Source organism: Lutra lutra, chromosome 5, assembly GCF_902655055.1.
Source record: "Lutra lutra chromosome 5, mLutLut1.2, whole genome shotgun sequence".
In the NCBI taxonomy this organism is placed as follows: domain Eukaryota; kingdom Metazoa; phylum Chordata; class Mammalia; order Carnivora; family Mustelidae; genus Lutra; species Lutra lutra.
In genome coordinates this window covers 99,998,950-100,026,851 of record NC_062282.1, presented here as the reverse complement: position 1 = coordinate 100,026,851, position 27,902 = coordinate 99,998,950, and the positions used below count along the sequence as shown (strand labels likewise).

The window sequence follows — 27,902 nt, the reverse complement described above, 5'->3', positions numbered from 1 at the left end:
GGACAAAGTTTTCCTAGAATTTCAGAGGGTATTTTCTGTTGCAAGAAAAAGATTGTTGCACCCAAACTCAGAAGTCTTATAATAGGAAGAGAGGTGTTGCCATATTTGACACTCTTTAAGGTGGCAGCCTGGAGAATGAAGACAGTAAGTGCACATTTTAATGAGAGCCCTTTCACCTTTAAATGATTTCTGTAGCAATCACATACTCACCACTTCTTCTGAGAACTCTTGTCTTCTCACAAATTTTGATAAACTTCCTTCTGCTGCATCCTTTAGTATCTCTATGAGGGTTTTCAACATATTTGCCTGGATATGAATCAAAATCTGAATACAAAAAACAAACAAAACCAAGACTGAGCCAGGGCTCAACAATGAAGTAAGTACTCTGCTACACCAGCCTACATTTATAGGCATCTACCTGCTTTCATGCTATTTCCTAATTCATTCTCTTGCGTAAGTTGAAAAATACCTCAAATATATGTCTACCAGCCAAAACTTATTTTCCAATAGCTAATCAAAACATCTCAACTTCAAAGCTTGCTTAAAGGTAGAAATGCAGAAAATAGGGATTGTGGAGTCTGGTACATTTGGGCTGGAATCCTGGCATGAATGGTCATATATTTAATCTCTTACAACTTCTGTATTTGTAAAATGAGGAAAATAGGTTTATATCTCACATTTGAGTTACTGTGAACGTCAAATAAAATGCCAGCACACAGGAGGTACTCAAACATTATTAACAGTTTCTTCCTCCCTAGTCCTTCTAGATTCAGAGGAGAAGACAATCACACAATCTTGTAAGACTGACTCTGGGGCAAAAGAAACCTTTACCTTTGTTTATTTATTTACATTAGGAAGTTGTAGGCAAATCAGTTGCTGGAGGTATAAAGTGGAAGCTGGTTCAAGGCTTAATGAGGTACTCCTATTTACACTGCAACCATTAAGAAACTTTCAAAACTGGGTACTGTACTTGGCTTTTAAAATGATACCACTAACTACCTTCCATCAGATAGACACAATTAAGAAAAGAAAAATTTCCCAGGCGCCTGGGTGGCCCAGATGGTTAAGCGTCTGCCTTCAGCTCAGGTCATGATCCTGGAGTCTCAGGATAGAGTCCCACATCAGGCTCCCTGCTCAAGAGGGGGTCTGTTTCTCCCTCTGACCCTCACCCACCTCGTGCTTTCTCTAATGTTCTCTCTCTAAAATAAGTGAATAAAATCTTAAAAAAAAAAAAAATATTTCCCCTTTTCTTTACCAACGTTCTCTAATACAATTTGAAAAATACAGAAAGGGTTAAAGAAAACAAGAATAAGCCAGAATTCCCCAACTAATGTTATCTGCTGTTTAATATATTTGGACATGAAATTATAATTTCATGTTTAATATATTTGGACATGAAATTATAATTTTCCTCTAATCTGATGCTGCTTCCTGTCAATTGTTATACAATTATTATTTTCTCATTAGCAAATTATAGAATACCTCATTTTTAATAATGAATGCATAGCAATCCATCATATACATACAATGATTCATTAAGCAATACCATTCTTCAATATATTGATAAATGTGCATATATTAAAAAAAAATCTTGTTAACTTCTAAGACTTGATTTTCCCAGAAGTGAAATTACAAAGTCAAAGGATGTAACCATTTTAAAGGCTCTTGATCCTTTGGAAAAGTAGTGTTTTGGAAGAGCTATTCCTTTTTTTTTATAGCAAACCAGCTAAGTTCTTTCTGTAGTCCATTTTATAACAATTTAAGTTTGATTATCTTTGGTCCCAAGGAACAGAATGAAAAGATTCCAAGTAGACTAAATCCAAAGAACCCAATGTAAGGCCAGTGTTCTAAAGTAAAGGCAAAATCATGAGCACACCTTCCATTAGGAGGCAACACTCCACAGATTTCTCACATTCAAGCAGAAGCTTTTGTTCCAGACTATTTTTCCAATACTGCCTTTGTTCCAGGCTATTTTTTCAAGGATATGCATATGACCAACACCTTGGAAAGACATACACGGTGCCACATGCAGACAAAAGGGCAGGCATGCTTACTGCCCATTTTGAGAGATCTGAGTTCTCCAAATTCAAGACTCCTCTCTTAAACTATAACCTCCTGTACGTATAAAAGGAATACAGACCTCATGTCACCCTATGGGAATTGGATTTAAGAAACTAATGCAAAATGCAAATGTTGTAGCTACTACCACTGCTCTAATTAATAAACTGCACTTCACCTCTCCGTGACTTGTGAACTCTACTGTATCACAAACTATGGAAGATTAACTCATTAGCTTAAAAGTAGGGTAAAATCTCTTACTAATAGTACTTCAAAGTCTTGTTAATAAAAACCAGCTGACTGGGTTGGCAACTATCCTATTGAGGGCAAGGAGAAGTTGACCTTGTTACATCTTATGTCTCTAGTGCCTGGCACCTAGTAGACCCTCAACAATAATGAATGAGAAGAGCTGAGGTCCCCCAGCAATTTACACAGACAAGTCTCCTACAGCTCCGTGCTAGAAACTATTAATGATGTGCTCCTGGAAGATTTCAACATCTCTTCTTAAGTTTTCCCAATTTCTCTCCCTCCCTCCAGCAACTATCTCTGACTCAGAAGGGATTTCAAGAGTCAAGTTCAATTCCTCGAAATATACTGATGAAGGGCAATAGAGATGAGGCAGTTACTGATAAAAAAACAAGAAACAATGTAAAGCTAGGAGAGCTTGTCTCAAATGAAACCTTAGGTTATGGTTAAGGTAAACTAGATCAAGGTACAGCACACTGCTTTAATCTTACAAATTCCAAACAAAAGGCTGGGAAAATTAGCAAGGAATAGGGGGGAATTAGTTAGGAAAAACTATTCAAACAACTATGGAAGGACACTTCCTGCCCCTCTGATTTTCTGAAACCCTAAGAAATGTTCACAAATCATTGGATGTCTTTGACCAAAAAAGGGAAGAGAGGCCCTGACCATGCAGTAATTTGCATTTCATCTTTTCCTTTTCAAGTTTGCTATATTTGAAGTAGAATATCATAGTGGAGTAGGGATTGCTAGTTTTCTAAATAATATCCATCCCCCCTCCTTTTTTTTGATTAACAGAACTCCCTAACTTCAGCTGATGCTGCCATGTACCAAACTCAAAGACTGTATTTCTCAGGTTTCTTTGCTACTAGGTATGGTCACAGGATTATGTTCTTGCCAATAACATGTAAGTACAAGTGGCTGGGTGAGACATCCATTGTCTCCATGGATGACATGGAGACATGAATGGAAAGAGACATCCATCCATTCATGGAGACATCCATTCTTTCTACTTCTTGCTGGTATAGGTGTAATGGATGGAAATCATATGCTCAGGACGATGCTGTGAAAATACAGAAAGAGGCTGGGTTCCTGATGTTACCCTAAAATGTCACACCAGACCCAAACTGACCATCTCTGGTTTTCTACATGGAAGAAAAACAAAGCTGTTCATTTGTATAGACTCTTATTTTTCTCAAGTCTACACTGCTCTCAACTAAAATGCAATTCTTAACTTCCAGGCGAGATGCTGCCACAAAGGAATTTATGAGAAATGAGTTCTGTCCTTGCCTACCCCATGCAGCCTAGGAGACTTCCTAGCATGTGCTCTCACTTTAGGTTGACCTTAGTGACTGGAGAAAGGGGCATTAAAACATTTATCTGTATTGACAAATAATGATAAAAGCAGCAAAACTAACCAACTGCCTATTCCTCTGCAAGGTAATTCAATTCCAAAATGGGTGTCCATTTTGAGACATGCCTTATTTCTAGAGACATGATTAGAATTCAAATAGCACCAATGGAAAGCTACCTCATGTTGTCTTGGCTACTTTCAAACATATTTAGAAGTGAAAATTAATCCTTTGATATTGATCAACACTGCTAAAGAGGGGACTATAGTTCTTTTGAGATTGATGGGTTTACATTCAGACAGCAGAGCCAAAATGCATGTGCCTCAATGAGATCATCTGCTAAATCAATTCAGTGTGTAGCAAGTATTAGCTGGGAAAATGGAAAATCAGGCCCTCTGGGTCATATTGGCAGCAGAAGCAATTTTGATGAAAAGAAAATTAAGTTGAGGGGGGAAAAATGAGGTGAGTTCAAATTCCAAATGGCAGCAGGAAAAAATTTTAGTATAAGACATTAATTTTTAAAGTAGATCAGAAAAAAAACTTCATTTATTTCTGTTACTACTGACAGACTTTCTACTCAGCCTATTTGTCAGGTTTCTGTTTCTTAATAATTAACAAAGTGCCCTTAAGGATTCCAAGTAGATGACTCAGCCTTAGAGAAGCGAGGGCCCATTAAATCAGTTTTTTAAAACCTGCTCTAATAACAGAGATCTGAATCTGAAAGATTATTAAGCCTTAGAATGGCAGCCACCTCTTTTTCAATATCCCTAAGGAAGCCAAAACAGATTTACACTGAAATATGACCAACTTAGACTGGACATTTGGAAAAAGTTCCTGAGTGAGCATTTTTAAACAATAAAATGGTCTTTAATTAAGTTTCTGAACAACATATACTTCTGTGACCCAATTCATGGAGGGGATGATTCATATTCAAGATCAGTTCAAGGTTCCTTACATAGCGCTTGCCCAAAACATGCTCATTCCACCAAGTTTAACTGGCTACATTTCCTTTCTAGCTCTCAGACAACAGGAGCTACTCCTGCTGCTTGGGCTCATTAGCATATTCCCACTATGCTCTGGATTTCTCCTCCTATACGAACAGATAGCTTCACTCTCAGCAGCCTATGTTTTATTTCCAACAAAGCACTCTCTCATATGAAAAAAAATTATTACTAGATTCTCATAACCACTGTGACATAGCCAAGGATTGCAAGAGTTGAAGCATCTAAACTGAGGGACAAGGAGTGCGTGTAGTACCGGCAAGTTGGCTTTTTGACATCCACTCCTATATCCTTTTCATAATTCAGGAGGTGCAGCTAATCCCAGTCCTGGATTAGAAAAAGACACACCCTTGTCTCTGTAGGTTTCGAGTGATGGGGAAACCCTTGACTTTGTAGTCAAACATTTTTGTGTTAAAACTCTGACTCTGCTACATAATTAGTTTCAAGAACTTAGGTGATTAATTACTCTTTGAATCTCCATTTTCCACATGTATGATATGGTCAAATATTGTTTTTACAGTATCATATAAAACAAACCAATGAATACTAAGTAGCTAAATTAAATTAAAACTGCTGATCTGTAGCTCTTCAATTTCTCACCACCAACCCTTTTTGATCCCTCCAAGCTCACTTCAACTCTAAGAAAAGCTACCAGTGACCCATACAACACTCCTCTCACCACACTCCCATGTACATCTTTCCCGCAGGATGCTATGAACCACCTAAAATGCTAACAATTCTACTTCTGTCCCAATCACAAAATGAGTTCATTTGCAGGCCTCTTTCTCTGAAGCAATGATACACTTAGATACCCAGAGCTGTCCAAATCCAGTAGGAAGCAGAGAAGAAGGTACAACACATATGGCACCTGCTGTGAGGCCAGGCTTTCTAACGTGTTTGGCTTACTGATATAGTTGGCTTGAATGACGTGAACTTCCCAAATCTGCTCATGGCTGTGAGCTTTTCAGGCTGACCCATCTGTTCTGACCTGCAGTTTCTCCAGAGACATGCAGTCTTGGGATAGGGGCTGTCTGCAGCAGGCTCTGACAGGGAGGGCTGTCAGCTCTCTTAGATTTCTATACACTGGTGCTATTTCTTCCCTGTCTTTTTCTGATGATTCCTCTGCCTCACCACTGATGTCTTACTAACTCACTTTGGGGTCTTCTTACTTTTTTTTGTGGCACTTGTCAGTTCCTATCAGACCCACTGCTAGTTTTATATAGATGAGCTCTTAACTGACAGCTCTGACATTCATCCTCCTCTTGAGGCTCATGTACTTTAAAAACTGCAATATCTCTTTTTGGATACTTTTTTAGTATTTAGTCTCTTCCCTTTCAAAACCATCCTTTTTTCAGGGTCTCCACTATCACTGTGTCCACCTTTCTGGTTGCCTAGGCTCATGCTTCGCACACATGAAAGGAGTTTGAAAAGTCAACTTGAGATCAAATATAAAGTAGTCTTATCTCAGACATCTTGGCAACCTTACTGTCCAAAGTTTACTATAAAGACTCAACTAGTCTTTCTCTTGAAAGTCATCTAGGCACTGTTCTGGGGGTGACATCTGAGGATAATCACGGTAGAAGAAATGAAAACCATGGAACCTTGGAGTTATGCTGAATTCCTATTCACTAGGTTATAGGATTTGTTACATATAAATATTCTTCTTTATGTAACACACTTCATTTCAAACAAATAAAACTGGTATCACCAAGCATTCACTGAACACTGATTATATGCCAGGTACTATGTTAACTACTTTAAATGCATTATTCTTTCAATTTTCTTAAGGAAAAGACAGTAATGTATTCATTACTACTGCTATTTCAGATAAAAGGAAAATGGGGATCATAGAGTTTAAGTAAGTTGCTTAAGGATGAGCTCAAGGCTAGTAAGAAGTGGTTATGATTAAAAGTTCACAAACTTTTAAATGGAACCCTCAGCAAAACTCATCTCCCAACACAGAATGCCCTTTCACCCTCATCCCTCCAATCCCATGGCCCCGTCCTCCCTCAGACTGCTCAGCAATTCTTCCCTGAGATATGCTCAGTCTGTTCCCACTGGTCAGCCCTTCACTCCCCATGCTGCAACACTGCACTGGCTGTGAGCCCTTATCCTAGTTTATACTAGGACAGTTTATACTAGAACACATTTCTGTTCTTTTGACAATGTTTTCCTCACCTTGACCACTTAACATTTTGAGACTAAGTTCTTGAAAGTTAGGGGCTTTTTTCAATGTCCCATAACAGAAATATACTCAGCATAAACAGGGCCTCAGTAGGGGGTGGATGAGTGAGGCCAGTGGTCATTGATATCTCTAATGACCAAAGAGGCTCCCAGTCTTTTTCATTGCTCCAGGAAGGTGTGGATAACTCACTGCTTACTGGGGCAGATGGGCTGTGGCAGGCTGGCAACATTGAATGCAAATAGCTACCATATACCAAGTGTTTACCATGCCAAGCACTATTTTAATGCACCATAGGTATACTAAATCCCTATGTTTGGTAAAATGAATCAGATGCAATTAGCACAAAAATTTTTCTCAAATCTTAGTCAAGAGAAAATAGTCCTTCCTCTCCGTATCTACAGCCTTCTGTAGTCATGTGTTAAACTTGCAGCATTTAGCTACATCTTATATCTGAGCATATCTACATTTTCCACTGATTCATAAATGCCTGTATTAACTCCTATTACAGGGCCTATACTGTGACACAGAACTCAATAAATCACTCAACTGAATCAAGATCTTAGGAGATCAAAATTCAACATACATATATAAAAAAATCTAGATATCATTTTACCACCTTCCAAGCTTTACTTTAAACAATAAAGAAGTCACTTACATTTAAATTAGTGCACAGTATGTTTTCTTGCTTCATGATTTGGGAAAAAATGGATATCGCTTTCGCCACCTGGTTCTAGAAGAAAGAAAAACAAGTCATACTCCAAGTCATATGAACATTTCACTGCTATCATAAAGATTGTTTATTTTTTTTAAGACTTTATTTATTTGACAAAGAGAGCACGCACAAGCGGGGTAGCGGCAGGCAGAGGGAGAAGTAGGCCCCCCCACTGAGCAGGGAGCCCAATGCAGGACTTGATCCTAGGATCCCAGGATCATGACCTGAGCTAAAGGCAGACATTTAACCAACTGAGCCACCCAGGTGTCCCACATAAAGATTGTTTAAAGATAGCAGGATATTCCACAGGGCGCCTGGGTGGCTCAGTCTATTAAGCGTCTGCCTTCGGTTCAGGTTATGATTCCAACATCCTTGGATCGAGCCCCAAATTGGGCTCCCTGCTTAGCAGGGAGTCTGCTTTTCCCTTTCCCTCTGCCCCTCTCCTGCTTGTGCATGTGGTCTCTCTCTATCAAATAAATAAAATTTTTAAAAATTAAAAAAAAAATGATAGTAGGATATTCCTGTTCATGGTGCCCCAGGGGTTTTCAAGTCCACAAAGAAAAGGTTTTTCTGGTAATCGAAAATGAACTTTCTTATATCAAATGTTTCTTACAGTTGCATCTTACTGAATTTTTTTTAAAGATTTTATTTATTTATTTGACACAGAGAGAGAGATCACAAGTAGGTAGAGAGGCAGGCAGAGAGAGAGGGAGGAAGCAGGCTCCCTGCTGAGTAGAGAGCCCCATGTGGAGCTTGATCCCAGGACCCTGAGATCATTACCTGAGCTGAAGGCAGAGGCTTTAACCCACTGAGTCACCCAGGTACCCTGCTGAACTTTAAAAATGCCTCCAAAACATAATTTTTATTGAAGTAGAGTTGACACACAATGTTGTAATAGTTTCAAGTGTACAACATAGTGATTCAACAACTCTATACATTATGCTATGTTCACCACAAGGGTAGCTGCCACCTGTCACCATACAGCGCTAGCACAATGCCATCAACTATATTCCCAAGGCTCTGCCTTTCATCCCGTGACCTATGCATTCCAAAGCTGAAGATTACTGAATGTTTTAATAATCTGCCTGCATTCCAGTTTTTAAGATGGAGGCATAAAGTTGGCATTTCTCCATATCTCAATGGAAGATTTAAAAAAAGAGAGAAAGAAAACAAGATGGAGAAGCAGAAATGCAAACTCCAGCTATGAAAATGCAAACTCCAACTATGACATCACGAGAAGAGAGCAGAAAGTTCAAACCACAGAAGAAATGGATGCACTGCCAACAACACAGGAGACAGAGCACAGGGGTAAGTTCTGGACAAAGTGGTACACTTTTGTCTTAGCAAGAGCCCACCAAGTGGTTCTCAAAGGTGAGGGGCATTCCCTGAAGGATGAAACCTGAATCCCATTTACAGTGATGGTAATGGAATTTAGGACTAGTAATGAGAAGTCCTTTGGACGCTTCTTGTGGCAAAGGTGAGGCTAACCAAAAATTTAAACAAATGAGCTGTATTTGCAGGAAACAATCTGTTGCCACGGTAGTGTCAGAGAATGAGATTTTTTTCATTGAAAACTGCCTCCGTGCCTATTCCCATTAGCCAGGGAGAAATAAAGCCTATGCATTACATAAAAATTCCTACTAGTCTAGAGCATGGCAACATGGCTCTGGTCTCTTTCTGACATGAATCTTCTGTAAGTAGTTGGTCCAAGAAACTTGTTTCCAATGACGAGTACTCAAAAATGCACCAGCACATGATCTATATAAAGACACTAGGAGGAACAAAAGAGTGAGAAAAGGGATATAAAAATGAGAAAGAAACAAAATCAGAAAATAACTGGCAGATGAAGAAACCCCAATAGAGAAATGTTTCCATGGATACAGAGGACAGTAATGAGAAAAACAAACAAGATCAAGTGACTCAAAAGCAGGGAAACAAAACCAGGCATGCCTCAGATTTCTCCACAGCAATATTCTCTACTAGAAGATAGAAAAGCAATGCACAGAAAAACCTCAAGAATACCAAGTGTCACCTCAAAATTTTATATCTGGTCAAAATGTAGTTCAAGACAAAAAAAAAACCAGGCAAATAATTTTAAATACCAAGAACTTGGGGAGCACTCTCCCTCTGAAGAAGGAAGACACTTTACTAGAAGACACATTTCAATCAACAAAGGGATGACTGGAAAACCAATAGTAAATGAATATTTTTCAATATATGAATATATTTAAATATATGTAAGAATATATGTTTAAATATATATAAGACTACAACAAATGTGGGGAATATGGTTACAGAATGGAGCACAAGTGTTATAGTCTTGGATAATGAAGACAAGGGGAGAAAGAATGTAAGAGAAAGTACGCCTACTGCCTTGTCTTTATTACATGGGGTCAGAAAAATAGCATTTAAAGCTGACAAATCAAGCACATTTAAGAGAAAAATGAGTACCATGAAAGGTAATGTATCAACCAGAATTGGATAGTGGAGAAGAAGGTAAATGAGAGAAAAAAGGAAATACACTAGATTCAGCATTACTTACAGTAGGGAATTAACAGGTGAAGTGAAGGTAATCGGAGGACTAAGTATATTAAATCAAGTTATGGTTTTAAAGTAACCACTAAAGCAAAAATACAAACCAAAACAAAGAAAACCACTACATGCTGTAAGTAATTTTAAATGTTATAAAAACAAAGCATAACTGAAACCTAAGATGAAATACGCTCTGTCTACCTAGATAGGTTAAGTTAAAAGAAAGATTAGCAGTGTATCATGAAACAAAGTTCACATCTATGCAGTGTACCAGAGATACACAAAAACAAACCAATTCAGAAAGACTGAAAATAAAAGGATAGGAAAATGTGTACAGGAGGTAAATACAAACCTAAATAAACCAAAGAGACAAACAAAAACCGGGGGCGGGGGGAGATATTAACATTAGGCAAGGGAAATTCAGAGTTGAGGCCTGAAACAAGACCATGAGAGTCACTTTATAATGCTACAGTGACAGATTCACAAGGATAAATGCATCAGTGTTATATCATAACTGTACATATCAATGCACCAAATGGCGTAACTTAAACACACGTAAAGGAAAAAACTACAGGAGCTACAAAAGAAACAAGCATTCTTTTTTTTTTTTTTTTAAAGATTTTATGTATTTATTTGACAGAGATCACAAGTAGGCAGAGAGAGAGAGAGAGGAGGAAGCAGGCTCCCCGCTGAGCAGAGAGCCCGATGCGGGGCTCGATCCCAGGACCCTGAGATCATGACCTGAGCCAAAGGCAGAGGCTTTAACCACTGAGCCACCCAGGTGCCCCAGAAACAAGCATTCTTAAAAAGAGACTTTAATTCATCTCCTTCAGCTCATGACAAATTCAGACAAAGCAATGCCCCTGGCCAGATAGGCGAGGGAAGCCAGGAAGCCAGGGAAGCTTAGAAAGTTGGAGCAGTAGAAACAAGCAACTGTGCTTCCTCTTCAAGTCTTTGTCCTTCAATGACTTCCCTAGCAGTAGATGCAAATAGATTGCCCTGATATTTTATTTCTAATTAATGATAAACAAGGGTTCTCCAGCCATACTTTAACAGCTGGATAAATAAACTGTCTTGGTTATTTTTGCTGTCCTAAAATCTCCTTTTACCACATAAGAAACGTTTAATTTCACATTTTTTAAGCCTTGGAATAGGACCTCTTAGGAAGGGCACTTTAAGGAGTGGTGGAGTATTCCAGAGTTCCAGCTTGAACGGTCCTTTACTGCTTGTGACAGCAGGCAGGTCCTCTCTTCTCTCTGATCCCTGCTGCCTCCACTTATTTGTCCAGAGACGGGTGAGGTAAAAGATCACTGGAACCTCTTCCAAAGGAGAGTATTTGGGTTGAACTAAGAAATGTTAAGATGACCCCACTTAAACAATGAGCTGACTCAGGGAGGATTCCTCATTTATGTGAGGTAAATTTCACTGTGAAGAGCATGAAGTTAAACATTACATAGTAATGTTAAAACATTACATAGTAAACCGATCACTTGAAATTTTCATGTGCATTATTTGAGATATTTCTCTCAGAGTAGAGCTTCCCTCACTAAGTCTCCACAGAATCCTGGCCAGCACCTTCTAAGTAGCAATGCATGGTAGGTCCTCAACTGTAAACAAAAACATCCTTTGGAGGCACAGGTACGCATGCAGATTGCCATGGCCCCAAAGGCACTGGTCTTTTTTTTTTTTTTTAATTTTTTATTTCTTTTATTTTTTATTTCTATTTATTTCTATTTCTTTTATTTTTTATTTCTTTTTTCTATTTTCTTTTTAAAATTTTTATTTCTTAAATATTTTATTTCTTTCTTTTTAATTTTTTAATTTATTTCTTTAATTTTAATTAAAAATTAATTTTAATTTTTTATTTCTTTATTTTTATTAAGTATTCATTGTTTTTGCACCACACCCAGTGCTTCATGCAATCCGTGCCCTCCCTAATACCCACCACCTGGTTCTCCCAACCTCCCACCCTCCGCCCCTTCAAAACCCTCAGATTGTTTTTCAGAGTCCATAGTCTCTCATGGTTCACCTCCCCTTCCAATTTCCCCCAACTCCCTTCTCCTCTCCATCTCCCCTTGTCCTCTGTTATTTGTTATGCTCCACAAATAAGTGAAACCATATGATAATTGACTCTCTCTGCTTGACTATTTCACTCAGCATAATCTCTTCCAGTCCCATCCATGTTGCTACAAAAGTTGGGTATTCATCCTTTCTGATGGTGGCATAATACTCCATAGTGTATATGGACCACAACTTCCTTATCCATTCGTCCATTGAAGGGCATCTTGGTTCTTTCCACAGTTTGGCGACCGTGGCCATTGCTGCTATAAACATTGGGGTACAGATGGCCCTTCTTTTCACTACATCTGTATCTTTGGGGTAAATACCCAGTCGTGCAATTGCAGGGTCATAGGGAAGTTCTATTTTTAATTTCTTGAGGAATCTCCACACTGTTCTCCAAAGTGGCTGCACCAACTTGCATTCCCACCAACAGTGTAAGAGGGTTCCCCTTTCTCCACATCCTCTCCAACACATGTTGTTTCCTGTCTTGCTAATCACGTTACCTGATTTCAAGCTTTACTACAAAGCTGTGATCACCAAGACAGCATGGTACTGGCATAAAAACAGACACATAGACCAGTGGAACAGAGTAGAGACCCCCAGATATGGACCCTCAACTCTATGGGCAAATAATCTTCGACAAAACAGGAAAAAAATATACAGTGGAAAAAAGACAGTCTCTTCAGTTAACGGTGCTGGGAAAACTGGACAGCTATATGTAGAAGAATGAAACTCGACCATTCTCTTACACCGTACACAAAGATAAACTCAAAATGGATAAAAGACCTCAACGTGAGACAGGAATCCATCAGAATCCTAGAGGAGAACATAGGCAGTAATCTCTTCGATATCAGCCACAGCAACTTCTTTCAAGATATGTCTCCAAAGGCAAAGGAAACAAAAGCAAAAATGAACTTTTGGGACTTCATCAAGATCAAAAGCTTCTGCACAGCAAAGGAAACAGTCAACAAAACAAAGAGGCAACCCACGGAATGGGAGAAGATATTTGCAAATGACAGTACAGACAAAAGGTTGATATCCAGGATCTATAAAGAACTCCTCAAACTCAACACACACAAAACAGACAATCATATAAAAAAATGGGCAGAAGATATGAATAGACACTTCTCCAATGAGACCTACAAATGGTTATCAGACACATGAAAAAATGTTCATCATCACTAGCCATCAGGGAGATTCAAATTAAAACCACATTGAGATACCACCTTACACCAGTTAGAATGGCGTTGGTCTTTTTACGGAATCTTTTTCTTTAGGATACAGTCAGAAGGAAAAATAAATAAATAAAAACAAGAACAAATGAAAGCAGTCAAGTCTCTCCACTCTCTATTCACTAATGTGCTCCCCAAAGCCTTACCTGATTAAGAGCTAATGCCACAGCAAAACAGGATGCTCTCCTGGAGAGGACTTCTCCTTTGATCAGGGCTTCTTCTCTTAATGTATTACAGATTTTTAAAGATTCAGGGCTGTTCTGGCAGGAGACAGGATTCTCAGTAAATAATGTCATGTACCTTTAAATTTAATAAAATGATTAATAGTGCTCAGCATTTTGGATTTCCTTTTGTAAGAATTTCCCAGCGCCTATCTCAAGCCACTTAACAGATGAAGCCCCATATAGAGACTACTTGCAGACAGACCTAATTATCTACACATTAGCACTTCAAATCTATATTAACTTCATTTGTAAAGCTCTTTGTCAATTTTCCGAACTAGGGCCTTTTTACCACCAAGTGTGTAGGTCTCTTTGTATCTGGGCAGACTGGTTTCTAGACATAAGTAATGTAATGTAATAATATGTAAAGGTGTAAATAATAATGTAAAGGTGTAAAAATCTCACTTTGTTACTATATTAAGTAATAGTATAAAGCTCAGCAACACTAAAATGTTTTTCTGAGGGGATTTCCAGTCTGAAAATATCCATGTAAGCCAAATTCTTGAAAACGTGAACACTTATGTGAATGTAAGTCATGAGAGAATCCCATGAAAATAGAAACCTTAAAAACAAATCCAAGAACATGAACGACACACAAACCAGCAGAGAGCAATGGTAAAACTGAATCTTCTTCCTCTGTACATGCTAGAGGTGGATTAGGTTTATGAGAACAGTATTAGCTTTGCATCTATGTCGATCTGTTATGACATGATTCACAACTCAAAGCCTAAAGTAAAAACTGAATCTGATGAGCGAAGGCAGTTCCCAGAATTGACCTGGAATTTGTAATGGCTGACTAGTTCAATTTTTCAACTCTCCTCTCCACTGAGTAAAACAAGTTATTTTTAGATACAATATAGAGGAGAAATGTCATCTGGCCTTCCTAAATAGCAGAATTAAATTCTCTCCACTTTATTATACACTCAAGGAGGCATCTCTAAAAATGTCAGAAAGCTCAGTATTACAGTGCTGAATAAGCTGATGCTTAAGTGTTGTGTATTCGGTTCTCCTTCTGTTTCACAGACAAAGAAAATGGTATGACTGGAAAGGATGACACAAGGGTACCCCGGTGGCTCAGTCAGTTAAGTGTCTGACTTTTGGTTTCGGCTCAGGTCATGATCTCAGGGTCATGAGATCGAGCCCTGTGTCCAGTTCTGCACTCAGAGTGGAGTTTGTTTGTCCCTCTCCCTCCCCTTCTCCTTCCCGTCCCAGCTCTGGCTCACGTGTGCACACGCACACACATACTCACACTCTCTCTCTCAAATAAATAAATAAATAAAATCTTTAAAAAATAGAGAAAGGATTACTTAATAATCTAGCAATGAGCAAACTAAAACTCTCAGGCCAAGTCTAGCCTAGGGCTAAAAATGGTTTTCACATTTTTAAAGGTTTGTAAAAACAAAAACAAATTACAATATATGAGAGAGACCATATGTGGTAGAGGCCACATATGGCCTCTAAAAGCATTTACTATCTGGCCTTTTATAGTAAAAGCTTGTGGCTCTTGAATTCAACCCTTTTATTTCACAAATAAATTAAGTGACCACTTCAAAGCCAGCTAATGCTAAAGCTGAGACTAGACTCTAAGTTTCTCAATTTCCAGGATGGTTTTCTTTCCACTATAACCCCACTGCCTCTCTTGTTTTGGAAAATTGGTATTGCTACACTTTTCAGGGAAGTGTTTTATTTTATTTATTTATTTATTTATTTTTATTGACGTATAATGTATTATTTGCCCCAGGGGTACAGGTCTGTGAATCATCAGTCTTACACAATTCACAGCACTCACCACAGCACATACCCTCCCCAGTGTCCATCAGGGAAGTGTTTTAATGGCCCATCTTCATTCACCTTGCCTGGTGTTCCTTCATTTTTGCCATAATAAGCTTTTGTTAAGTTTCCAAAGTTTAAATAACATGAGTGTCTACAGTAATGCACAGAACCTTGGCCGCTGCACTCTTTCAGTTATTCTTTATTTACTGATTCATTCCACCAGTGAGGGAGAAATAGTTTCTAAGTACAAAAAACAATCCTGATACAGTAATGACATATTGACTTGTAAGTCATGTTTTCCGTCATCAAAGAGTTCACTTCAATGTCACATACATTTATTAAAGATCAATCGTATACCGGGGCTGTTCGGTGCTGGCATACAAAAATGCCTCAAGCCTTACCTCTAGAGGGGAGGATGAAACATTCACCTACTTAGAATAATATCAGGCAGTGCTAAGTGTCACATAAGTGATACTAACAGAACACAGTAAGAGAATGTTGGGTGACAGACATTACTTCCAACTTCGAACCACTAAAAATTTTACAGATAACAACAAAGTAGCCCTTGAGTTCACTGATTAAGGATGGTCAGATTTCCATAGGCGAGAACTACAGAAAAGACTTGTCTAGTGGAGTCCAGCTTGAGCTGAATAACAAGAGGACTGACTCTATAGCAGAGCTTGAATCCAGCATATCTCTTGCTCTCCCTATCTACACAATTGCCAGAGAAGGGTGAAAGATGGTAAAATTGCTTTTCCCATGATAAAACTGTATGATGTGGCTAACTTGAATCTTCTAAAAAAGAACATATTTAAAATGGAAATATCTGTACCAGATGGAGAAAAGACTTCAGAGGAACTAAATTTTTCTTTGTAGAGGAAAAAAAAATTATAAATTCTCTCTCAAACACTACCCAGTGCTCTAAAAGTTAAGGGAAGACAGGCTTACCAGTTTGTAGCAAATCGCAAAAGCAAGGACATAGGTATCTTTGTTGAACTTCACATCTTGGTTTTTCATCTCTATCAGTACTTCCAATGCACCTACGAAAAGTGACAAGTGGGTGGGCAGTGTTAAATGCATCGGAAGGAGTTCAGAGTTCTTGGCTATTGATCCCCAGAGTTCTAATCCGTTCAGCACCACCCACTGAAAATTGTATTCCAGAACCACAATAAAAGCTATCTGTCAAAGTCATTTAGCAATTAACTAAATTAAAATATATATATATATATATATATATATGAAGTCATACAGCAAGAACTAATATTTTAAAACCTATTATATTTTCAACGTAAGTAAACTCTGTGTGTTTAGCTTAAGGCAAATAAATAATAAAGTTGTTTTTCAGACCTCAAAGAATGAAATCTCCATAATTTAGCCACTCATCAGGAATATAAACATCATTTTTGCATGGTCCATTGTTTTTCCCAACTGCTATACTTATACCAGCAAAGACAGAATTTTTCAGGCAACATAAATTCCAATACTTACTTGAATATTTGCCTTTGATAAATAACATATCCATCAAAATATTGAATGATGTGGAGTCTGAGAAGAAACCTCGTAAATGCTAATAAAAAAAACCAACACCAGTTTGGTTAAAAGCTGTAACAATTTGTGAATATTTACTCTTATACTCCATCTTCTCTATCTAGGACTTATTTTTGTGTATACTTTATCCATTTGGTCCCCTGAATTCTCTAATAAATTTCTGATATATCAGGATTTATTCTTCAAAAAAATTCAGATGCTGCCCACTCTTTTGGCTGTCATGCCTTTGGCAATGGGCACACCAAACAAGAGACAGGAGGTATGGCAAGAGTTCTCAGAGTTTCGAAAATACACTGAAGAACATGTTCATTAAACATGGCTTACCTGCTTAGGGGAAAAGAAACAAGCCAATTAACCCTGATGGGGTGGTCCTGCAACGTGGGTGGCAGCATATTAATATGAAATGGTAGGTGTCAGTATGCTTGAAAACTGTGCAAGGACAGTCTTACACAGCTATGATTCTCTTTTGGCAAATGAATAATAAACAGTAATTCACTTTTTTTTTTTTTTTAAGATTTTATTTATTTATTTGACAGAGAGATCACAAGCAGGCAGAGAGGCAGGCAGAGAGAGAGGAGGAAGCAGGCTCCCTGCTGAACAGAGAGCCCGATGCGGGACTCGATCCCAGGACCCTGGGGATCATGACCTGAGCCGAAGGCAGCGGCTTAACCCACTGAGCCACCCAGGCGCCCCAGTAATTCACTTTTTGCAATAATTCACTAAAAGTGGTTCTTGACATTTTTTTTCTCAACATTTTTACTCATGATAACGCAACACATGTTACTGAAATATGTCATTAAATGCCCCACTCAAGTTTGTTCTTATTTTGAGAACCTACTAGCAAACCCTATTCTAAGGATTGAAAATAAAGAAATGATGAACAAGACACATAACCCTGCCCTAACTCTAGTGGGGCTTATGGTCTAGTAGAGCTTAAATTCTGGCATGGGAAAAAATGAAAATGGGAGTAAAACCTATAAAAAAAAAAGTTAAAATGTAATTTCAAGTTATCAGTAAGGGCTATAAAGAACAATGAAGCAGGAAAAAGGGACAGAGAAGATGGTAGAAGGTTGTCAGAAAAGGTTTTCTGGGAAAAGACCTCAGTGAAGTAAAGGAGAGCCTCAATAATGAGAATGTAGACCACTCTGGTCTGAGGACATGGGTATGGCATGTCTTAAAAAGCATAAGAAGGTCCAGAGTGGAATGGGCAAGAGGGATGGCAGGCAATGAGATACTACAAGGTGCTTCTAAGTCATGATCAGGGATCTGTGTTTGACTCTAAGCGAGATGGAGAGTCCCCAGAGCAGCCCTGTCCACAGTGTATGCCATCTATGTGGTTCTATATTTTCAGGTAGCTTCATTAAGAAAATTAAAAATACATGCAATCAGTTTTAATAATGTTACCTAAACCTCTAAACCCAAAATATAATTTCAACATGTAATCAATAAAAAAATGAATAAAGTACTTCATTTCTTCTTTTTTATACCAAGATTTGAAATGCATCATGCATTCCCTTATAGCACATGTGATTTGAACTAGCCACAGTCCAGGGGTTCCAGAGATATACACAGCTAGTGGCTACCGCACTGGCGGCACCACAGGATTCTGGGTAGGGGACACACTAAATTGAGAGTGGTATTACACAGGATTAGGCTTTAGGTCACTGGACTCAAATTCAGTTTATTTTGCTACTCCAGGAAACTTGGTTGTATATGAGTATTTCAGGCATGAGTCTAAGTTTAAAAAAAAAAAAAAAAGGAAAGTTGCATTTTCTTTTTGTTTTTATCATTACACTCATGGCTATCATTACAGTAAAATTTTCATTTCCCTCTAATTACAACACATGATTACTAAATAGTCAAACAATACAAAAAGGTATAGAGTAAAAAGTAAGAATTTCCTGTACCCCTAAAGATAAGCAGTAGGGGTTTCATTAGATTCTTACAGAATTTTAATATATACTAAAATGTAAATATGTATATTTGTCTTTTAGGGGAAAAGTTGGTTCAAACTAATCCACACCGTTGCAAATCCACTTTTTCTTTGGTTACTAATATATTATAGTCATTTTTCTAAGCCATGGGTGTCCTTAAAAGGGGCAAGCCAAGAGTTAACAGTTCCACCATACACAGAACACTTTAGATGAAGAGTACAAGACAGAAAAGTTTAGGAGGGTTCTAAAAAATATAAAAGTATCCCAGGTGGCCAGCCCTGGCTCCAAAATAAATGTTTCTGACCATGCATGAGTTTATCATGTCTCTAAGACCCAGTTTCCTCATCTGTACAATGGATAGGTTAACAGTATCTACCTCAGCAGAGTCCGTGGGAAACAAATCAAACAGATAAAATGCTTAAGCACAGTAGTGAGGTCATAGCAAATATTCCATAAATAATTACAAAAATAATTGTTATCTTTGTTTTAGGAAAAGAAAATCAGAAGACGTGAAAGGATTCTGAAAACAGAAAAGCACTTTATAATGTGGCCATCAACCAGAAGTAAAAAATATAACCATACAGGAGAAGCACATGAGAAGGTTAGGAAAGGCAATCTTAAGATGGCAGCCAGCCTTAAACTATCACCCACGAAAAACTTCTCAGAGAGGAGGTCAGTACCAGGTCACACCCAAAGCAATTTGTACATACAGCTTTTCTGTACTTGTCCTATACCTCTGTATAAAAAGACTTCAGCCTTTTCATAACAAGAACTCCAGGACACCTTAAAATGCAGATAAACAGTGATTCCTTCAGCCCAGCAGCCTTACTCTGAAAATCTCACCCAGGAATAATGTGTGTAAGAGAGATGCCTTTGCTAACATCACTAAAAACACCCCAAGATCAGCACAAGGAAATCACGAACAGGGAAAGCAATCAGAAGACAATAACCTGGTCTTTGATGAGTTCCACTGCAGATTCCTCAAGATCCAACTCATAGCACACTCTCATAAAAAGTGGTCCAAATTTATACGCTCCGAAATTCACATTTCTGTTCTCTGCATGGTACCTGGTAATCAAAATGATTCAATGAGCCAAACAGTGGGATGCAGGGAAAAGAAAAGAAAGATTGTGGAATATACTCTGCTAAACACTGGAAACACAATAAAGCCTGAAGTACTCTCAGTCTGAAGGGCGAAAAGTACAGAAATGAGGATAAACACCGGAATTCTGGAGTGCAGAAGTGTGCCAGGCATTTAAATAACAGGGTTTTTTAGAGGCCCACATACATAATCATGTGAAATAAAATAATGGAAAAATGTACATTGTAATTGTCTTCTCAATCTGTTAACAACCCACTAGGACTAACTATTAGCATACATAGGGAATAATAGGAACCTTGCATCAGCCAGCCCATGACAATGGCACTGTTTCTGTGTGGACCTCATCTAGAGAAAGCAGTGAAGTGAGGCCACGTTCTATTCCTCTCAAATCTGACTTCTCCATATAGGATGGCAGACAACCTACAGATGTACTTTACGACTTAGACCTATCTCAATCTCTGCTTAGGCAAAGGCATTATGTGAGCTACCATCAATTAACAATTAAACAAATGAAACACCATTCTGAAGTTTCATTTTAGGAAAAGGCTAATTTCAAAGACAGCGACATCTTATATGTGGCTTGAGATTTCTATAAGCAGTCAGTCAACCAGTGGGAACTGCAGAACTGAAAACTGCCAGCATAAATTGACTTTCAATAACCAACTCTTTCTGTTTTAGACACCAAGACAATCTGGTGACAAAATAAGTATCTCATGATTACATGTAAACCAGATTTTAGTAAGACTCATTATGTACATAAATCACCCACACCACAGGGAGATGCTGACTTTAAAGACAGAATACTTTTGACCATTCTGTTGAAATCACAGAGGAAAGTCACAGTAACATTATGGATCGTGTATCCTAAACATATATACTGCCAAACAGAATAACAATATGTACTGTTATTTATTTTTTCTTAAAGATTTTATTTATTTGACAGAGAAAGAGATCACAAGTAGGCAGAGAGGCAGGCAGAGAGAGGGGGAAGCAGGCTCCCTGCTGAGCAGAGAGCCCAATGTGGGGCTCGATCCCAGGACCTTGAGACCATGATCTGAGCCAAAGGCAGAGGCTTAACCCACTGAGCCACCAGGTGCCCCCTCTTTTTTTGTTGTTGTTGAAGATTTTATTTATTTATTTGAGAGAGAGAGAGCAAGAGAGAGACCACAAGCGAGAGAGTGAGAGAACAATCAGGGGGAGGCTGGGGGGTGGGGAGAGGACAGAGGCAGAGAGAGAAGCAGACACCCCGCTGAGCAGGGAGCCCAACACGGGGCTGGATCCCAGGACCATGGGATCATGACCTAAGCTGAAGGCAGATGCTTAACTGACTGAGCCACCCAGGCGCCTCAAGAATATGTACTTTTAAAGATACATTTCATAAACGAATAGTAGAAGAAACAAAATATATTCATTGCTTCATTACAAGTTATGAATTAAATTATATCAAACTTCAGTTGTATACCTTAAATATACATGACTTTTAGTTATCAATTATACCTCAATAATACTGGAGGGAAAAAAGAATTAAGTTATTAAAAGGCAACACAGTACAGTGATTAAGGATTTTTAGACTCTGATTCCAAACTGACAATTGAAATCCCAGCTCTTTTACTAACTGTATAATGAGGAGCAAATTAATTAACCACCCTATGCCTCAATTTCTTCACCTATAAATGAAGATAAAAGTTCAATTCAAAGAGTTTTTGTGAGGATTAAATGAGATGGCATGCCTAGCACACAGAAAACCTTCCATATATGTTAGCTCTTAAGAAATGTAAGGAATGCCATGGAAAATACCTTTAAAAATCAAAATATTCTGGGGCGCCTGTGTGGCTCAGTGGGTTAAAGCCTCTGCCTTCGGCTCAGGTCATGATCCCAGGGTCCTGGAATCAAGCCCCTGCATCATCATCGGGCTCTCTGCTCAGCAGGGAGCCTGCTTCCTCCTCTCTCTGCCTGCCTCTCTGCCTACTTGTGATCTCTGTCTGTCAAATAAATAAAATCTTAAAAAAAAAAAAAACACACGATCTTTGCACATAAAAAAATCGGTGAGAAAATGTATAAAAATATCAACAGTGGTTGATCCATTCAGAGGTGGAACTCTTGCTTCTCCCCCTCCATGTGGGGTGGCCAGCTAACTTGCCTTGAACAAGAGGATGTGACAGAAGTGAAGCTGTGCCAATTCTGGGCAGCTTTAAAGGCCTGCAGCTTCTGCTTGTGTTGAGTGCAAGTGCAGCCCAGCTAGACTCATGAATGGTGAGACATTCCAAGGCGAAAGAAGGGCCACATGGACTCAGGCATCAGAAATACAAGTGAAGCTTCCTGGACCTTCTACCTCAGCCTAGCCAGCAGCTGACTATGGATCAGCAAGTGACTTTAGCTGACACCAATAAAGAGCTGCCCAGCTAACCAGCTTCAATTCCTGACCCACAGTAATAATAGAGAAATAATAGAGAAAAGACAGTAATAGACAGAGAAATAATAAACAGTTGTCTTGTTAAGCCATTAAGTTCTGGTGTGCAAAAAGAGACAACTGAAATACCAGAATTTATGACACATTTCTTCTACTTTTTTGGAGTTTTCAAACTTTCAATGAATTTAGTGTAATATTGTGTTTTTTTTCTTTTTAAAAATAACATTAATTTTTTCACATTATAAAACTGATAATGCCCATAAAAGACAAGTTTGAGAAATCAAAAAAGTACATATTTAGACCAAAAAAAATGTGTAATTGCCAGAGAACTACAGTTAACTTTTGGTACATATCCTTCCAGTATTCTATATATGAACACCTAGTAGTTCTCTCTACAGGTGTACAATATAAATGCAGGTCCATGTATAGCAATATCTTTCAAGAATGGTTAAGAAAAAAAGGAGGGGGGGTGATGGAGTTGCTAAATGATGGACAATGGGGGGCACTGGGTGTTATGCAAAACTGATGAACCACAGACCTGTACCCTTGAAATAAATAATACCTTATAAGTTGATTAAAAAAAAAAAAGCATGAACTTGATTTCAGAAATGAAGCCTGTTGATTTTGGGTCATACACTTCCTGAGTAAGCAAAACCTTTGCTGGGTTTCCCAACCGCAGGCTATTACCCCTGAGTTCCCCTGACATGGGAAACTGACAATGAAACATAACAAGCATCGGCCAGGAGGAGGGAGCTGAGCCAGAAGTCTCCTGAAGTGATCCAAGTGAGATAAAATGAGGCCTGAACTAAGGCACTGGTAATGAGGACAGAGAGAAGAAGGATAGAGATGAGAGATACCAGGGGAAGTGGAAGCAGTGGAATTTGTTATCTTGTCAGGGAGGAGAGCAAATGAGATTAGGGGAAAGAGGTTCCCTGGTGTCTCCTGAGTGGCAATTTGTAAAAGTTGAATGTGAAGACCTAGGGGACACAGAAGCAGAGTTCATCAGGCTGGTGATTTCTTGAGGCATGAATTCTGGTTTTCTATCCTCAGTACCTGGCATATAGAAGGAATCCAGTAAGCGTCTGATAAATGAATATAAAGGTCTGGAGCTCAGTGCAGGCATGTGGACAAGAGATCTGAAAGTCATTAATGCACAAGTGATAGCTGAAACCTGGTTAAATGGATGAGATTGTTCAGGCAAAAGAACAGAGTGAGAAGAGACCACAGCTGGCAGAATTCTAAGGAAATGCCTCACCTGTAAATGACATTTTTAACCAGTTCCATATCATCCCTGGAATCACACAAATGAAGCAAGGTTTTCAACTCCGCCTTCAAGATGAGCTTGTTCTGAGTCAATTTCTCTTCCATGTTTCTCAGATAGGTTGCTGAAAGAAAGCATGGTTTAATGGTCATCATTCAGGCTGACTGGGACTATCAGGAATCTGACCTCAAGAAGAAGGGGAAGCTGGATCCTGGTACATTGCAAAGGGGCACTTAGAGGGGCTTATGGCCATGTTGCTCCCATCACTGGCTAGTCCCCTCAAGAACAGTGTCACAGAAGGTCTGTGAAGCAAATTCTCTGTGCTATAGGCTGAAAGCTCACTCAGAACTTTGTAACATACAATTTCTGGGAGTACGAACACAAGAATATGCAATTTTGACTACCTTGGTGATTCACACATTAAAGTTTAAAAACTCATGTCCCAGAGGCTTACCTTAAAGAACTGCCCCTATAGGTGACCCATTAGGAGACTTAAAAAAAAAAAAAAAGTAACCAAGATATCCAAACTATCAACTGGCAGGGTACCTAGCAGGAGAAGTGAAAGGAAAATATGCAATGAAGGTGGGTTTGCCCCAGTGGTTGACCCACACAGTTCAGGAATATTTCACGTCTCTTTCATTTGGTTCAACTCTACTGCTCATTTCTCTTGGTCTCCCTACTCAGTTGTCAGAAAGCATGCCACAGTACTACAGAATGCACAGGGGGTTAAAAACAAAACAAAACAAAACAAAACTACCCTCTAAACAGCCGCAAACACTCTCTGTAACAGAATCATATCAAGGTGATCATACTCTATCTCTGTTCCCTGCCTTGTATTTAGTTGACTATGGAAACAAATACCAAAAGGAAACACTGCTTCTTGGCATTAGGAAAGGGCCAGATTCTCAGCAAAATGGGGGGTGAGATATGGCAGCACCAAAGAAGCATGTGAGCTGCCAAGAGAAGTCTACAGGGTTTGCTCCAAGGTGCAGAGCTTTGAAGGAAGGCTGCTTAAAGGAATGGCACAATACACATTAAAACACAAGGAAGCTGAGGCAGACACTGTTCTCAGTTTACAAGAAAGGAAGGCCCACCTGGTTTAGGTTAATGCTATGGACCCTCCAACCTTTATTTGCAGAACAATATCACAGTTAAAGGTTTCCATACAGATGGAAGGACCTGGGCTCTCTGCCCCTGGTATGCTATGGGGAGATGCTTGCTTGTGAGACTTGATTTCTCATGTGTAAAGTGAGGATCATGAAAGCTACCTCATGGGATATCCTGAGATAATATATGTTAAGCATTTAGCACAGGGCCTAGCATATAGTAACTGCCAGTAAATCATACACACTGTTCGCATTTTCATTCTGTCCCCTGTCAGATTTAAGTGAATTTATTCTATTAACTGTTTCTAAACAGTTTCTAGTACAAAAAATTTTAATGAGATGACTTTACATCTTATACTTTTTAATAACCCTTAAGAATCCAAAATTTCAATAGATGTTAATTCACATTTTAAAACAAATAATCAAGATTTAAGTGCTTGTAATACAGAGAAAGCTTAGTTATGGTTCCTGCCCTGAAAGAACTTAGTCTTTTTGAGAAAACAAGATATATTTATACAAAGCTATCTGAAAATGATGGGTAGTGACAAGTGACCAACTATATACATGATACAGAAAAAAAGAAATCAGGGTGGCAGAAACAGACCAGATCTGAGTGGAGAAGTACCAGAGAGAAAGGAAGGGGCTGGACAGGACTCGGAGAAACTCAGAAGAGGGGAGCATTCTTGGTATGACAATCAGCATAAATAATATCACAGAATGGGGGTGAGGGGTGATGAGGGGAGAACTGTGACTAGATTAACAGGAAATCATACTGGACTCCAGAAAGGGTAAGGTCCACTATGGAGGAGCAAGGAAGCCAGGGAGTTGTGTACACAATGTGATGTATGACAGAGGACGATTGTGGGTTCTCATAATGAAGAAATGTTGACAGGATTTTATAAATATCAATCTGACCATGGAGTAAATTGACACTCATTATATTAATTGCCTTTCAGAACATATGCACAACTGTCACAGCCTTAGAATGACTATGACAATTGGATTTAACTAGAAAATGACACGAACCCCTAATTCTGCCAACTTCACAAAGCTCCAAAAGGTAAAGGGGTAAAAAGAAGAGTGAGGTAAAATACAGACTGAGTCTCCCACACTGAAGATGAACATATTCTCTCTCACTTTTAAAGCTTATGTTCTCATTCCACACGTGGTATAATGTAACAATACGATTAGTGGAGAGGTGAGGAAAGACTGATTTCTGGAGGGTGAGAAGCAATAAGTATTAAGTGCTCATAAACATCTGAAAGGGAGAGTAAGGAGATTTGAAGAAGTCAGCAGGGACAAACTAAACTGTTACTGAAAAAGACGAGAATATCCAGAATATCGTTACGTTTTAAAGGAATTTAAAGTACTGGAAAAAATGTGCAGGAGAGAGGGAATAAATTCAACAAGATTTCCCAGATGCTGAAAGGAGTAAGACCTAGTGTGGTGGTGTGTTTTCAGCTTTTTGTAAAAAATATTCAGACATAGCCAAAACAGGGATAGAACGTTATGCTCTCCTGTGTCCATCACCCAGGCTCAATAATGACTAATATTTTGATAATTTAAAAAAAAAAAAAATCTTTGTTTTAGTCCATTGAATTTTTTAGCTGAGGAGCAAAATATGAAAATGCATCACAGGGGGCACGTGGGTGGCTCAGTCTGTTGAGCTTCCAACTCTTAATTTCAGCTAAGGTCATGATCTCAGGGTCACTGGATCAAGTGTGCTCCCCCCTACCCCTCACTCTCTCTCAAATAAATATTAAAAAAAAAAAAAAAGAAAGAAAGAAAATGCATCACACATGGGACGGTTTTGTTTCACTGTATTTCACTTGTGTTTGAAGATGCATGTGTATACTGGAGATACGATGTAAAATGTACTTTTTACTCAGAGGTGCATCAAAAATGTGAAAGCAAATCATCTTGAGCAGTTCTCTGACTTTACTGTGCATATTAACAGTCTTGATCCTTAGTCTGGGTCCTCTAGAGAGGACTGGTTCCAACACTAATTTTAGCATTTCTCTGCGATCCTGGGAAAAGTGACAAGAGGAGATGGTAGACTATAGGAGTAGAAAATGAGATGAAAAGTACATTTAGGGATAGACTAGGAAATTAAAGAATCCATGTCAATTTTTTCTCAAAGATCACTGAAGGAGACTGAACAGCGATAAAGACAGAAAAAACCCGAATGACACATCACTGAAAGAATTAACAAAATAGATTCAATTACCTTTGGTGCCAGGAAGATGATATGCAATAGCCACCTTCTTGTGCTGAAATTCTTCCAATTTCACAATACTATCTGTAAGTAGGTATCTTTTAGCTAAAAAACAATGAAAAAAGTAAAATGATTTTCACTACCTTGTACTAAGCAAAAACATGCATAGAACTTGATTGCCTCTAATAACTGATCTTCACTTAATATAAATAATCTATCTGGACAGCTACAAGTAAGTCACTCTGGTGGAAAAGTAAACATCTCTCAACTATCAGAGAATTCAAATTCTCAGCAAGTTTTGTTTTTGTGTGTGAAAGGAGCTAGTGATTAACTGTATGGAGATGGGTTGAGAGGAATCTGGGACGTGAAAGACAAATATACATTCCCCATCTAGTTATGGGATTACAAGCGAATAAAAAAACAAAAGCACAAAACTAAAGGTTACAGTTTAAACGTCAGACTAGTAGGTCTAGTTTTGGTTTAACTAGGTGGAAACTCATAGTGTAGGGCAAACAGCTAGAGTGTGACCATTGTAATTCCCGGTTCTACCATTTGTGAAATCAGGAGTTAAGGCCTCTCAGAACTGGACTGTCGGTATCCTCATGATGTAACAGAAATCACTGACCACTGCTTAGTAGAAAAGTTTGGGAAACGTTTTTTTCTTTCGGATGCGTGCCTGTGCATGGAGTGGAGCTTGGTCAAAGAATCATGCACTGAAGACCTCTCTATACCGCAATAACAGGTTACCAGTAAAAAGTGTTGTCTGTTTATGGAAGAGAGCCCAGAGAACTGTTAGGGCAGGGCTGTCCTATTGTGCTGCCTGAGTGCAAATCCCACCTTGGGCTAATGACTTGGCCTTGCTGTCTCCACTTCCTTAGAGAAAAGAACGGAACCTCCCTCACTGGGGGTTGTGAGCAGAAAAGGAATTAAAATACGTAAAATGCATAGAGTAACAC

General features: G+C 38.7%; 1 protein-coding gene across 4 annotated transcripts in view; it reads right to left on the bottom strand.

Annotated features, from left to right (window-relative positions):
• Positions 1–27,902, bottom strand: part of PTCD2 (pentatricopeptide repeat domain 2) — a 50,242-nt gene that overhangs the window by 21,772 nt on the left and 568 nt on the right. For all 4 annotated transcript variants that reach the window (XM_047731112.1, XM_047731111.1, XM_047731113.1 and 1 more), the window contains exons 2-9: positions 26,959–27,051; positions 23,620–23,749; positions 19,803–19,920; positions 16,859–16,937; positions 16,319–16,410; positions 13,523–13,636; positions 7,495–7,569; positions 211–324 (exon numbers count right to left, since the gene is read on the bottom strand). In XM_047731112.1, the coding sequence (XP_047587068.1) occupies positions 211–324; positions 7,495–7,569; positions 13,523–13,636; positions 16,319–16,410; positions 16,859–16,937; positions 19,803–19,920; positions 23,620–23,749; positions 26,959–27,051 (815 nt within the window). The remainder of the gene's footprint in view (positions 1–210; positions 325–7,494; positions 7,570–13,522; positions 13,637–16,318; positions 16,411–16,858; positions 16,938–19,802; positions 19,921–23,619; positions 23,750–26,958; positions 27,052–27,902) is intronic.